The following is a 16,129-nucleotide window of genomic DNA, read 5'->3' as shown; positions in this document are numbered from 1 at the left end:
TAATTAGTCATTAGGAAGTAAATAGGTAGGTATCTGCTGACTGCAGCGAGGCGTCAGGCGACATGTGGCTGCTAGTACGTGCAATATCATTGATAACAAATATGAAATAACAATGATAATATTGTAATCTTAGTGTAAAATAAACAAAGTGCCGATATGTTAACGCCCCTTTTTTATTGATATGGATTAATTTAGAGTAAAGATTAGGTGATCGCTTTGTTCATGTTATGTGTACATATTTGTTTTTTTTTTTTACGTGTGACTCCTTTCTAGTGAAAGTAGCGCATGCTCACAGTACGCTGAATGAAAGACCAAGTCGTATAATTTTTAGCTTTATAAAATACTAGAGGTCCGCCCCGGCTTCGCCCGTGGTACATATTTCGCAATAAAAGGTAGCCTATGTCCTTTCTCAGGTATCAAAATATCTCCATACCAAATTTCATGCAAATTGGTTCAGTAGTTTAGGCGTGATTGAGTAACAGACAGACAGACAGAGTTACTTTCGCATTTATAATATTTAATAAAATATTATGTTGGTTTTTTTTATTGACAATAAGGAAGCGCTTGACAACAATCTCGCCTGATGTTAAGCTAAGTGGTCCAAGATGGTACGCGTTTCCCTAGACGTCCTAGATCTGTTCACTCTACGCTTGAACAACTAGTTTTGTTGATAAAGATAATCATTGTAATGTCCATTACATAAAACATTGGTACTAAAACAAGTCCCATGATTGAAATCCGATTTGAATCTGAGGCATTAATAATAAAATTAGAATAAAAATAATCGGCATGACTCATTGCTACGGAAGTAATTATAATTATTTATTGTGTTTCCTTCCAAAAATAATTATAACATGTAATTTCATAAACGAGTTTTCACATAATATAAATACATAATAACTTATTACATGTTATCTTCTTATTTATAAAAATGAATCGCAAAATGTGTTGGTAACAATAACTCGAGAACGGCTGAACCGATTTCGATAATTCTTTTTTTAATATTTTCCTTGAAGTACGAGGATGGTTCTTATGTAGAGAAAACGTAAACATGTACCACGGGCGAAGCCGGGGCGGACCGCTAGTTCATAATATAAATAAGCATTTCATTGCAATTTTCAGTTTTGAATTGTTCTATGTAAATAAATACCTATATTATGCAATTAGTTAGAATTACTCTTAAAACTTTTGATTTAATCTCATGCCCCGTAAATAGGTGAAGTAAAAGCATTATTCATATTCATTATATTCGTATTAGTCCGTTCTGAATATTAGTCGTTATTAACTGTGGTTTAGCAATGACGAATCATTTTAATAAAATATGGTTCATGGTTGAAATTCCGTTTTGTCAAAAAACTCAACCTACTCAATCGTATGTCATATAAAACCACATACATAATTATCGGCATATATTATTTGAATTATTGATTATTTGAACGGAGCTTACATTATTATTATTTTTATTAAAGTCAACAGTTACCATTCTACCAATTCAAGCAATCACCATAGACCAGGATAATGAATATCGCATCGATTCCAGTAGTATAAAAAAAATCTGTAGGTGTATAAGTTGTATATATTTTGTGTTGTGAATCATCACAGATAATTTTCCTAGAAAAAGTAACACTTTTTGCTATTTGCCAAATTAGGTAAATGCGTGTGTAAACAATTTAATTCATAATAGGCACAGCATGCCAAAACACGTTTGAACCTTACGGTACAAAACATAAACACACATAAGGAGTTAAGTAAACATTCAACATAGGTAAAGAGCCTAAATAATTAGACCACTAACTCGAAGGAAACAGTTACACCGCAAAAATACCGCAATAAACCTGTTGGCTGCCCGATGATTCATCCGTCGGTGTGATGGTTAGTCACTGACGACCGTTTCCACGATATGGTGCTCTTGTAAATATTTAAAATCAATATTGGAGCGGAGAAGTTAGATAAGGAATGGCGCGTAATCGATTTTTAACGGTCCCTTTTAACTGCTAAAAGGTGAATTATGTTAAGTGCTGGTGAATATGAAGTTTTGGATACCTTTTTTCGGGAAAAGGGATATGTTTCGGAAGTTGAGGAGGCGGTTCAGGTTTGTTTGTGGTCTTACATTTGATATTAAACGTTACAAAGTTTAAAAAATTGTGAATAAGGACCATGCTTCATAATTTTTAAATATTTGTACCACAAAAATGACATGTACGTAATCTTCTTCTTCTTATCTTATATATAAAATTCTCGTGTCACAATGTTAGTCTGCATACTCCTCCGAAACGGGTGGACCGAGTCTCATGAAATTTTCTGTGCATATCGGGTAAGTCTGAGAATCGGCCAACATCTATTTTTCATATGTACCACGGGCGAAGCCGGGGCGGACCGCTAGTATAACTATAAAATTCTCGTGTCACAATCTTAGTCTGCAAACTCCTCCGAAACGGGTGGACCGATTCTCTTGAAAATTTCTGTGCATATCGGGTAAGTCTGAGAATCGGCCAACATCTATTTTTCATATGTACCACGGGCGAAGCCGGGGCGGACCGCTAGTATTATGTATATGGGTACTAGGATAAATAAAAAGTGTATACCTATTAAAAAAATATAGATTTTGGGAAAATACGTTTAAACCCAAAGTAAGTTAAACACAAAGAGCTTCATAGAAGACGCATTATTATTTGAATAGGTATGTTCTTTATGCGTTAAAATAACTGTTGTTTAAATGATAAATTAAACTAGTTAAAAGTTAAAACAGTGTGGTTATATTAATTGTATGTATTTACGTACATCATGTTATGCATCTATAATAGGTTTCCAAGAATGAATTCCTAAATGTTATAGGTAGCTAGTAGTTGTTCCGTAAGGTAGATAAAATATACGATACGAGAATTAGTCATCAGTTTGGGATATTTATTTTAATCTATAGTAATTAATACTTCCGTCATCGTACCACCATAATATATTCTTATTAGCAAAAAATACCAGTTGTAATCTTGCATTTATTGAAGGAAAGGCATTATAAAAACGACATGCGATTTAGGACTTTATTGCAGTGAAAACAAATCAATTTAATTTTAAAGTATGTTTATTAGCTGGGTCCACACCGGCCGATCCAGTGATCCCGCGATCCGCGATCCAGGATCGCGGAGCATGGATCGTGGATCATGTTAGGCCGATCCACTTTAAAAACTTGCGATCCAAAATATGCGCTCCAAGTGATCCTAAGGCGATCCGTGATTCAGCCAGTCTAACTCTTGTACGATAGGTATGGAGTCACACGTACAACGGCGGCGTCTTGCCGTTGCAGCAGTAACTTTTATTATACTGAAATGTTTGCGCAAAAAATAAAAAAAAAGAAATCGACGGTTTTGGGTGAAACAATTTTATAAAAATCGATTGGCATCTGGGACTCAGCTGTACGCAGAGTTAGTTTCAGATGAAGTTGAACACAATTTTGCAAGAATGAATGCTAATCAATTTGAGATATTCGACTTTCTGAGATGTCCATGGTGAGGTGGATCGCGCGATCCAACACAACCGTCCACACCGCGCGCATCACGCAACTGAGGCACCTTTGAAGCGGGTACAAAAACCGCCCGCTAACGGATCGCACGAGGTAGGGATCGCGCGCGGCAAAACGCGTGCATGGATCGCGCGCGGCACGTCCACACCGCCCGCATCTTTGGATCGCGCGCCTGCCGCGCGCGATCGGATCGCGGTGGATCGGCCGGTGTGGACCCAGCTATTTACAATTAACGGTCTGCTGAGTGCTGATTGATAATATTGAAGATAAATTGAACAATTATTTGTATTTGTATTAAAATTTATTCGTAAAGTTTAGAGTACAGCTACACCAGACGTCTGATTGCTTTTTGATTGTGTGTGTTGTTTATTGTAAGTACATATCTCTAATACATAACGGTCTTATTGTTGATTTGAATTTGCCTAATTATATAGTTAGTTTTGCTGTGTGTATTTGTACGGTTGTTAATATGTACATATTATGTTAGGTCGTCTGTTAAATCCCTGCAAGAGAACTAATTACAATATTTTTGCCAGGTAAACGAAATCTGAAAGTCAAGGAAAGAGCGTGCATGGCACACCTGTCTTTTACTATTTTTAGGGGATACAGGTTTCAATGATTAATTACTCACTCCGGGATCGCAAGGTGTTATATCAACATTAGTTATCAACCAATTTACAATAAAAAAATGAATGCATATTTAAAAGGTGTAGGTACCTACCCATTATTACTCTTTTTGCATTCATCCGTCTAAAGGTGAAACAGCTTGTATTTTTGCAGTTTAACGCAAAAATGCAGATGGCCTGATGGAAACGCCTGTCTGGCATGACCCTGTAAAAGATTTGTGTACAAACATGTATCAAACAAGTCTAAGGATTTAATCGAAACCATGCCTAGAGGCATGTGTTAAGCCATGCCCAATTTCATGAACTAGTTTTTGGGTAATTAGAATGATCATGTTTTGTGTATACCTTACGAGCACGGACATCGACTAGTATCACTTTTTCTTCGTAGACTATAGATCATACTTTCTAGCAATCCGTCTTTACGCTTTCATAGGAAGAAGGATTAGATTGTAAACCGTAAACATTACCAACCAATATAGGCATGTCTGCGGATATAGTTGTGTAAGGTGATAGGGATCAAGATAAACCGGTCGTTCGAAATTACAGCCCATCTTTCAGTAATCCAGCTTAGAAGTCATTCAACTAGGCTTTAATAAGCATGAAGTAATTAACAATTACGGTAATTCGCTAGATTTTAATAAAGCATTCTGATGAAATTCGCCAGTGAATCACTTGAGCATGCAAACAGACCCGCTCCGGCCGCGGTCCTTTCCAGTCGATGACCTTGAAACCGGTAAAATAAAAGGTCCGGGTACGTATCCCCAGATGCCTTGCAGCCTGGTGTGTTGTGGATATTGTCGTAACGTAGGAGAATATGCTAATGATTGTGTCTGTGGTTTGGATGAAAATAAAGGCTAGAATTTCCGAAACTATTTGGTATAAATAACCAGGTAGAAGTATCATATTATTATTCCTCGATTAACTTATTGTCTGGGCAAATTTATTTTTTAAATGTTTTATTTCACTACACAAGACACATAACATCTAGATTCTAGACTTCGATGATTTACCGCATTGATATGATTATAAGTGTAGTATTAGTCGATTGAAAGTTCATAAAGTATATTATTGCGTGTAGCAACTAGAAGTTCATGGTTAGGTGTTTAGAACAACAATTTTTCCGTTCTCTACCCATAAAATTATTATCACAACAAGTAACTATAGATCTTGTCGTCTGTGTATGTCTATCTAGTACACTGATATTGCACGCCTCATAAGCGAAGCGTTGAGGTGGGTATTTTATTTTTACGATTATTTTTAGAACATGAGGATAAAGCAAGATTATTAATCATAAATAACTACTCTATGTTAGAAGTAATAATGTAGAATTGCTTTTAGAAGTGTCAAGTATTCAATATATTATTTATTATTGTTTTATCATTTTTGTAGAGTCTAATAAATTATAGTGCTGCCAAGGCATAATACAGAGCCTCTATTTTTAGTTAATCATCGTAACCAGTAGACCAACAAATCAGTCAGCTTTTTGCTTAAATATTATAATTGAGATCAAAATATAACATCGTTTCAAATTTGTACTAAAGCTGTTGCCTTGATTCACAAAACTTTATTTCAATTAACTCAAATTGCAAGAAATAAACAATGGTTATTTATTTGGTCAGTGATCTAACATTCCAGATTTTGCCAGTCATGCTCGCGTGTTTTATGTATACGTTGAGGAAAATAATTTCATTCAACCACAATCGTGACTAATGGGGGCCAGGCCAGCTAGTGACCCTATTCTTGGTGACCAGATATACTCGAGTTTTGGGACGATTTTCTTCTTATATTAGCATCAGTATGATGTGCTTTATTTAGCGAGATCGATAAAGTATTGTCTTTATGCATACTTGCATTATATTTCTACTTCTTTCTTTTCTAATTAGTCTGTATTCCTACTTTCATTAGACTGTTATTTTTCACTTTGCAAGGTTGTCACTTGTCACGGTAATTTATTCATCTGTACAATAAAAGCCTTTTGACCTAATTTTGTTGTCGATACGCAATCGAATGGTGAACGAATTGACTGAATGTTGATTATCTTTGTGACGAATAATGACATTGACGGTCGCCACAATTAAATTGATTGTCCCATATTAAGCTATTAAATACGAGATACCTGGTCACCCTTCTGGCTATATATTTCTCGGCTATGTCTGTATAGGACTATTGTTAGTTATGCAGTTTGAACGGCGTTTAGACAACGAACTATTAGTAAACATTAAAACATTGTTCTACTCAGGTTTGGCTTTGTGAAACTTGTCTTGATTTTGAGTTATTCTCTTACAGCCGTACAAATAAACGAGTTATAACATTTTATGAAAAGAATAAACTAAGAATAAGGAAAAATCATACAAATAAACACGTAATAAATGAAACCTAGTATAACTTCGTAATAAGTATTCATACTAATGCTATTTCGTCCTTATTCCGGCTACCACCCTAGTATAAGTCTGACATAATTGAGTTATAACGTATTTTTTAGTACATTGTGCTGTGTTTTACAAGTTTTGGAACCTATTTTCAATCTAAATTTGAGACAATAGCAAGTAATACGAGAAGTAGAAAAAGTTGAGCAAATTAATAATTTCATTACGTACCTATTGAAATGGAAAATTTAGTATGAAATGTCAAAATATACGAAATTATGAAAAACCCTTTTGATATTTATAATGATTTATTTATTTACGACATGCGCCAAACCATACATACATAAAACACTTATTTCTAAACTTATCACAATAATATAAACTTTCGTTGAAAATATAAATCTTCTAAGCTTGGAGTTGTATGTTTTGAGTACCAGTTATTTGGCAACTCCCTATCTCAAGGTGGGTTTATCTTCTGTTCTCCGGATATTGGATAGGGTTCTCTTTCATTTGCTTGCATATTTAATGATATATTTAAATTATTTCAAATAAATATTTAAAAAATAATTAAACAGAACATCGTATGATGAAACTTCACAATAAATTCGACGAAGTCAAACGAGCGTCAAAATGACAGCACCAAGGTTTAACCGTAGACAATTTCAATGTTTTTCATAATTTTGTGAATGAATTGCTACGTTGCCGCTCCGCGCCTATTGCATAGCGTGAGCATAGTTACATCGACGTTATTCCAAATTTATTTGTAAGAAATTATGACATCCTTATTCTTTATTTATTCTTATCATATCTATGCATTGCATAAGGTTTGCATAAGCAAGTTTTTATTTGTACGGCTGTTAATCTATACAAATATTATAAAGAGGAAAGGTTTGATTTTTTGTTTGTTTGTTTGTTTGTATGAATTGAATAGGCTCCGAAACTACTTGGCAGATTTGAAAAATTCTTTCACTGTTGGAAATCTACATCATTTCTGAGTGACATAGGCTAGGTTTTATCCCGGAAATCCCACGGGAGCGGGAACTATGCGGGTTTTTTTTTGAAAACGCGGGCGAAGCCGCAGGCGGAAAGCTAGTAGTCAAATAATTATACTGGATAGACTCTCTTAAGTATTTTAATCTAAAAGGAATATTTCATAATAATTGAGGTCCGGACCTAATTGCCTTACTACAAAATTTCTACGAATATTTTCAATGAGTATTTTATGTAAGTATTAATAAATCATATTTTTATAACCTTAATATTTTAATGTTCAGACTTGTAAACAAATGTGCATTATATAATTTTCAGAAAGCATGTGATACTATTCGATGACATAATGTTACGTGCTTTGAATACAAATGTAATGTTTATTCGAGACGTTCTTCACTAGAAGCAATTCAGTTTTATTCCTTCTATTTTTATGCCTAAAATGTAAAATTTTTAAGCATTTTAACAACAGGCTTATGTTAAAAAAATATGATTTGATAATGTATTGGTGTAATTAAGATTTAAGGTATTAAATTTGTTAAAACAACTTCCGAGGATTGTTTGATTAATAAGTAGTAGTAGTAGATTATTAAAATACATATTCTTTATAACGACAGCATTCACATCTATAACAACCATTAGCAGTTACGTGTTAATTTTACATTAATTTATCGGAATAACCCCGCCATCAGTAATTACCCCAAAGCACCTCATAACACTAAAAGGGTTGCTTGCTGATAGTGTTCCTGATAACCAGTTTGACGTATATTTTCCTATTTTTTGTGATTTTTACTGACATAATATAAGCTAAATAACTAGGACATGACAATAATCATAGTACGTCTATTTTCTAAAGATAATGTATTTTTAGTTTCATGTCCGTTTTCTGGTGATGATTTCTATTTTATTGATTAGATAAAACTTTATTATCTCCATTATCATAATTTATCAGTATAAAAAGGGAAATAAACTTGCTTTATTGTCTTTGCTTTCACATTCAAATATGTAACGCCTATTAATGATAAGATAATTTTTCGTGTAATATATAAATGTCGTAGTAATTACTTGATTTGCTACGACATTCATACAAATTGTGGGGCAAAATTTTCGTTATCTAATTCGTAATATTATGCTAATTCCTTGAACTACTTCTGCAATCTTATCATCTATTTATCATAAGATATTAATTTATTAGTAAACGCAGTCCCTCCGCGTCCATCGTGACAAAACCTGTTTTTGACTCGACCCCATGGATTCCTATGAGTCAGTGTAGAAATATGGGAACATACCGACGGTGTTAGTGTATATTATATTGTTATCGAAAATGGACGTTAATAAAAATGTGCAGTGTTTCGGTACGTTTGATATTTGCGCGAACGTTTGCGAGGCCAAGTGCAATTTGTATAGGAAATGCGTGAAAGCGAAGCGCAAGATTCGGTCTAAGATTTACGATTTTGATAGGTGAGGTTTAGTTATAAATTGTAGGTATGTTGTTTTGCTTTGTTCTATGATATGATATTGTGAGGTGTAGTTACTTCTTTTTTTTATCTGTACTATCTAGTATCTATGATGTAGTAGAGTGGTTTATTCATAGACAAATAGATTTATTATTAAACTAAGCATGGAATATTATGTGCCATTCGCGTGATAAAGGATAAGCATTATGGTTAGAACCCGGAAATTTTTACTCGTGAAAAATTGGTAAATAGCCAAGCCTATTAAATCATACAAAAACAGACGCAAAATAGCCTTGTTTTTGAGTACCTAATACAAAAACATAAACATGAGTATTGAACAGGCATTTAACATCAAAATAAGTAAATAACTCACATGTATTAAATACACTGAACATAATAAACTGCATAAGGTGTAAATTGCATTATTTCGCTCAAAAGTAATGGCGGCTAGCCTTAATTTAAGTGGTGCTCATTGTTTCAAAGCTGATTGGATGCATTGCGGTTGTCTTTGTCTCGAAAGCTTCCGGCTGCGAATATTTTATTAATGTGTTTCTAACAACTTGTGCTTAATGTGTAAATTATATTATAAATACATTTTCTGATTATTTAAAGGAAGTTTTAAATCCTATGAATGTTATTGAAAAATCTTCAAAGAGATGAGAACATTTTAAATGGGTTACTGAGATTTTGGACAAAAGCACAATAGGTTGTACAACTAGGTATGATATTTATTTAGTTAACTGAACCTCATGACTCACATAACCGTTTGAGACGGATAAAACACAAACAGGTTGAAAAAATTTAAAAAACGCTACGAATGGAGAACCTTCTAATTATTTTTTTAGGACGTCAGCTAATACAATATTAACATTCCTGTACAGTGTACATCATTTATTCCAAACCCACATACAAAATAAACCAATGTTTTATTGACTAGAACATCCGTGGAAACTTACGTAAAACCGGGTCACAAGTAAATTGCTCAATAATAAAAAATGAACATTACTCAAATTACGCTCAGCAATTGGGTCGACGCGACGTTTCGGATGGAAATTATCAGAAATTATTTAATTAAATCCGCACAGATGCCGCGGGTAACGGTTGTTTACAGTGTAAATCCTAAAATTAGGCGAATGCAGGCTGACCATTGTTTCAATGAGGTCTTTGACCCTTGTATAATGAATTGTGTAGCGTGTCAAGGCCGATCTCGAGGATAAAACAGTTTTAACGGTAGTGGCTTTGTCGCTAATCAGGTGACGACATTGTAGAATCGTACAGTTGGAATGTGTTAGATTCATATTTGGAAGGAAAATAAAATATCAGTACTTAAGTGTTTATTATAAAACTTTATTGAATTATTGAACCAAGGTTGGTTTTACTTTGTGGTTTTGTAGATGACCTATAAATACGTGTATTCTTTATATTATTACATAATTGAGAAAACATATCAATAAAATATAATAATTATCTAAATAGGTACGTACCTATTATTATTTTGTCCGTCATTGTATGTGATAAAGGTTACGAGTACAACACAACATGTATTCAACATTCGCAAGTTCACATGTAGCAGTCGTGGCCGAGCGGTTAAGGCGTCTGACTAGAAATCAGATTCCCTCTGGGAGCGTAGGTTCGAATCCTACCGACTGCGGATTTCTTTTTATTTTATTTTTTGTTTTAAATAAATTTATACAGGATAAAATATTATCGGTCGTTGTTATTCTTGTTCTATCTATATTGTGAAAATTTTAGTTTTTAAATGCTATTTAATTAATAAAACACGTTAAATTTACGTTTTAACTATAATAACATTACCATTGATGCGTTGTAATAAAAATGTATATGTATAAGTATACATAATATGGATATCAACTTCGACAAATAGAGACTAAAATTAAATTATCTGCTAATCAATACCAATTAATTTCTAGTATTCCTATCTTTATTTATAATTTTATCGTTTATTGTATACACTTAGATTATAGATATAATGTTTTTGTCAACAGCTTAAGAAGAGGTGCCGGTGTGAACGTACAAGATGACAATGGGTACACGCCGCTGCATCACGCATGTCTTCGTGGTCACAAGTTAGTATTTTAATTTTTAATATTAATTTCGGCAAGATTTTTCCTTGTAGATGTTGTCTATATAACTGGGTTTTTTTGTGTTCGTTGAAATGTTGATTGTAGAGTTTTAACGTATGTTTTTTGTTTTATTCTATTATGATTTTAATTAAGATATAATATTTTTTGTACCTTCTAAGTATTTCATAAAATATATTCAACTTTGTACAGATTGTGATGTGTTCATAAAAAATAAGCTGATTTATTGAAATCATATGTGAGTTTAGCTGTTTTTCTTATCGCCAGACAAAGGTTTATTTTTATTTGCTCTCTCGAGTATATTTTATTTGTCAAAATTAGTACTTAACAACAAAACACTAAGAGGTCATGAAAATTATTGCAATATTTTACACGTTTGTTTTCCCCTGTGGCCTTTCATATGCGTCCGAGTATTTATTATGTATATTTTTTACAATTAGCTATCTGCTACCATATACATACGTCTTAGTTTTGAGCTATAACCCGTCACACGCAGCCTGATACTTAACTTTTTTTATATACATAGGTATATCTAATTAAAACGATACATAGTATTTTGTTTTCCATGTTTGTTGCTTGCTTAAGTGTCCACTCTTTTCCCAGTTACATATCAGTTTTCAATAATTAATCCTTCTTATTTTTATAAATTTATAAAGAATAGGAAAAATTCGATCACGAGGCGGGATTCGAACAATTTTTTTCTATTCTTCATAAATTTATATTTAAATAAAGCATTTGAATGCCATAAAACCAAGAATATCAAATTCTTCTTATTCTTGCTAATTTACCCAGGGAGATAGTACGATTGCTACTATCAGTGGACGCGTCGCCATGCGTGGCCGACAAAAAGGGCGCCACCCCCCTCCACCTAGCCGCGTGGAAGGGAGATTCAGACATCGTGGCTATGCTACTAGCGCACAATAACCCACCCGTTAATGTTAATCATGTGGTGAGTATATTTTGGTTTATCTTTTGGTACTTAGGTGTTGAGGTTTTGTCCGCGTGGTCAAAGGAAGTTCCCATGAAAACGAGGATCGGCGCAGTAACAAGTAGCTTATAATATCTCGTCTTATAAGCTAGAAGTAACAGCGGAAAAAGTAGCCTATCATTTTCAAAGTATGGAAAATTTTAAAACTAGTTAAAATTATTTCTAGTAACTTTTTGGACCTATCCATCCTGCGTATAGGTATGAAGTTTCATTAAAATCGGTTCTGTCCTATCGAAAAAAAAGGCTTGAAAATTTGTATGCCATACAAAGTAAAGTTAGAAAAGAAGTATCTAATCTTTAAAATGAATGCATTCAAGTATGGTTGAAGTCTGAAAAGTTTGAAGTCAATGAAACGATCAGTCACAATTGGATGCACTTAGAACAAAGTTAGAAAACCAGCAAATAATTACAAAAAGATTGCTTTCAGTTAAACAGCTATAAACTATTTAATGAAGAGAAAAAACAGGGTTCATTTATTCTAACAGTTAATTTTAGATAACATCTTTACGGCTGATTACGTCGGGTTGGAACTGGACAAATAATTTTATTTCTAAGCTTGAGACTATGGTCACAGAATACCTTTTTTTAGGGTTCCGTAGCCAAAATGGCAAAAACGGAACCCTTATAGTTTCGTCATGTCCGTCTGTCCGTCTGTCCGTCTGTCCGTCTGTCACAGCCGATTTACTCGGAAACTATAAGTACTACAGTGATGAAATTTGATGGGAATATGTGTTGTATGAACCGCTACAAAAATATGACACTAAATAGTAAAAAAAAGAATTGGGGGTGGGGGGTGGAAAGAATACATGTAACTGAGGGATGAAATTTTTTTTTTCGATGTACATACCCGTGTGGGGTATCAATGGAAAGGTCTTTTAAAATGATATAAAGTTTTCTAAAAAACATTTTTCTTAAAGTGAACGGTTTTTGAGATATCAGCTCTCAAAGTCGTAAAAAGTATGTCCCCCCCCCTCTATTTTTATAACTACGGGGTATAAAATTCTAAAAAAAATAGAGGTGATGCATGCTAATTAACTCTTTCAACGATTTTTGGTTTGATCAAAGTATCTCTTATAGTTTTTGAGATAGGTTGATTTAACTGTAATTTATTATATTTGCTGCTACGGAACCCTTTGTGCGCGAGCCCGACTCGCACTTGGCCGGTTTTATTTTCTTTTACATCGCCAAGTAGCGATTTGATGGAATGATTTTGACTTCCGGAGATAGTCTGCAGGCTAGAGTGACATTTAGGGTTACTTTTTACCGTGGTGAAACATCGAACTCCCCTGGAAAATTCCTTAAAAACAACACGGCCAAAAAGCCAGTATTATATTATGCATTTTTAAATTAGTATTATTGAAAATGGTGATATCATTAAGCGTCGATTGATTTTGAATTTTCCAAATGTTTTTGTTACTGCAGATCTATTACTTTGTTACTTAATACATACCGATAAGGTAATTACAACGAAGATTATTACCGCACACCCTTGTTACAGACGCTAGACCAAGAGACAGCGCTGTTAATGGCCGCTCAGTTTGGCTTCGTCAATGTGGTCGCGCAGCTCATAGCTCGCGGCGCTGACGTCAATATTAGGAACATTAAGCAGGAGAGTGCTTTGGATCTGGCTGCTCAATATGGACGGTAGGTTCGATTTTTTCCTTTCTATATGATAAAGTGGTGTTATTTCTGAAAAAATAAAAAAATTGGGGGTAGGAATATCATTTTTGTATCCATTAAGCAGGAGAGCGCTTTGGATCTCGCCGCGCAATATGGAAAAACCACTCGGTTTTGATGTTGTACTGTATGTAATATTTTGAAAAAATCCAAAAAATAATGGAAAAATTACCCAAAAAAGTTGGTAGGAAAATTATTTTCGTGACCAGTTGAGTTTTTTTTAAATAAAAAAAGTTCTTGAGTACTTATTTCTATTGTGAACATGATTCACACTATCGTTAGCTTTTATGCTTAAGATGTGGATGTATTAAGAAAAAAAAAAATGTTGTTTTAAAATAACGTTTTTAATTCCCTTCGTTCTAGCTGCGGTTGTATCGGAAATTTTCCTTTACAAATTCATTGAATTCTCGTGTCAATCAAATGCAGAAACCTAGGATAAAAAATGTGCATTGTACGATTACAAGAAACGTTTCTGACGAGAAAATATTATTTGAAAAGGAAACTCTAATCAACTAAAATAAATATTGTGATTTTGTACTTTCATTGATTTTTAGAAACATACTGTTGGAAATCATCTAATTATGTTTCTGAGAATAATCTATTTATTATGATCTACCTAGTTCAAACAAAAAAATTAAGTTTTATACTGAATTAAATTTTAGACAAGTTTCTTTTTAATTATTTTTTTTATTCCATCAACAGGTTGGAAACGGTCCAGCATTTGTTGCGAGTGCAACCGATGCTAGTACAGCCGTACAAGTATCCCAATTGGAAAGTTCGATCGTTTTCGTCAACGCCGTTGCATAGAGCCAGCAAGAATGGTCACAAGTGAGTATTGATTTTTTTTTAATATTTTAATATTGACGTTAAAAATTAAAATCAAAGTGAAGATATATCCAAACATTAATATTATTTTCATTAAATTTTATAATAGGTAGATATCTAATAAATTAATAATACCTACTCCTAGTAAAAGTAGTAAAAAGTAAAAAAAAATTAGAACGAAAATCGATTATTTTACTCTACTTTGCAGTTAATTGTTACTTGGGAATATTATAGAATTCCAATTAATTGTTTAACATTTCATTGATAAAGCATATCAATGACTAATCGTACCCATACATGCGTATAAATTATTTTTGTAGCGTTTAATATTTTATTACTTGAAATACCAAGATTTTTCCGATAATAATATTATGCTCAGAGAACATTTCCTAGACAGATATTTGTATTCTATATCTCTTATTTGTATCAGCATAATAAATTAATAAATATTGAAGATAATAAATACTAGCGTTAGAAAAGATTTTATAACCATAGTTTCGTATTGCACGCCTCATAAGCGAAGCGTTGAGGTGGGTACTACTGTCACTTCGCGCAAAACATCTGATTTTTCAAACTTAAAATGTCTTTATGTATCATACATTGCACTTGTAAGATAATACATACACACACATATTAAGAAAAAACACTATTTTTAACGTTCATGATATTTTTGATGTCATTTTTGTTATTTAAACTAGTTAAAAAACAGTTTAATTAAGTTCTGTCTTGGACGTCCGTGTGTCTGTATGTGCGGATCCTTTTTCTTGTTAACACGATAGCGACCGAAATACTTTACTAATCGAGTCTTTTTTTTTCTCTTACGCTTGAGTATGCTCAGGAATAGAACCCTTTCATTTTTCAGGGTCTGATTCGATGTGGTTTAATTGTTATTAAATAAACAAAAATAATAATTAATAATATTTATTAAAAAAAAATGATGAGGCGTGCACTTTTGGATTTTCCAAATTTTTTTTTTTAATTTAACTATTTCTATATCATTTGTGAATGAAACATAAAATGAACACTGCCATTTTAAATTGATAGTATAAACGTGCTATTTATTGAGACCCTAGTCTAATATCTCACATAATCTATATTATAGATTATGTGAGATATTATAGATTCTATAATATAAAAATGAATCGCAAAATGTGTTGGTAAGCGCATAACTCGAGAACGGGTGGACCGATTTCGATAATTCTTTTTTTATTAGGTATATTCCTTGAAGTACCAGGATGGTTCTTATGTAGAGAAAACATAAATATGTACCACAGGCGAAGCCGGGGCGGACCGCTAGTTACTAATAAATACTAATCATTAACTCAGTTACCAAGGGGAGACTTAGCTAAAAACTACCTAAGCTCCAAATAATTAATAAACCACCATGTAATTCTTGATACATCCGTCACACGTTTCATCCCTTGTGTTGTCGCTCGTGCACTACAATCTGAGCAACTATTTACCATTGAATATTAATACATGCTAATGTAACAGTAGGGGACACCGGCGCGATTGGCATATTCATATTCATTCGTTCGTTATAACGCTCCAATCGACACTGTTGACGATGTTAGCTGTTGAGAA

The 16,129-nt window shown here is 33.3% G+C and overlaps 1 protein-coding gene and 1 non-coding gene across 2 annotated transcripts in view; both read left to right on the top strand.

The window, feature by feature from the left end:
* Window positions 1–8,737: 8,737 nt before the first annotated feature.
* Window positions 8,738–16,129, top strand: part of LOC149897194 (uncharacterized) — a 99,986-nt gene continuing 92,594 nt past the window's right edge. Inside the window, exons 1-5 of the mRNA XM_090116839.1 lie at window positions 8,738–8,957; window positions 10,960–11,040; window positions 11,848–12,004; window positions 13,542–13,687; window positions 14,423–14,548. Coding sequence (XP_089972965.1) covers window positions 8,821–8,957; window positions 10,960–11,040; window positions 11,848–12,004; window positions 13,542–13,687; window positions 14,423–14,548 — 647 coding nt within the window. The 5' untranslated portion in view covers window positions 8,738–8,820. The remainder of the gene's footprint in view (window positions 8,958–10,959; window positions 11,041–11,847; window positions 12,005–13,541; window positions 13,688–14,422; window positions 14,549–16,129) is intronic.
* TRNAS-AGA (transfer RNA serine (anticodon AGA)) lies at window positions 10,523–10,604 on the top strand. Its single transcript has one exon. It is a non-coding gene; the product is annotated as a tRNA-Ser (tRNA).

This window comes from Colias eurytheme, chromosome 26 (assembly GCF_061535395.1).
Source record: "Colias eurytheme isolate Ceu_HAF_F1 chromosome 26, ilColEury1 Martin Lab GWU primary, whole genome shotgun sequence".
Lineage (NCBI taxonomy): Eukaryota > Metazoa > Arthropoda > Insecta > Lepidoptera > Pieridae > Colias > Colias eurytheme.
This window is presented reverse-complemented; position numbering and strand designations above follow the sequence as displayed.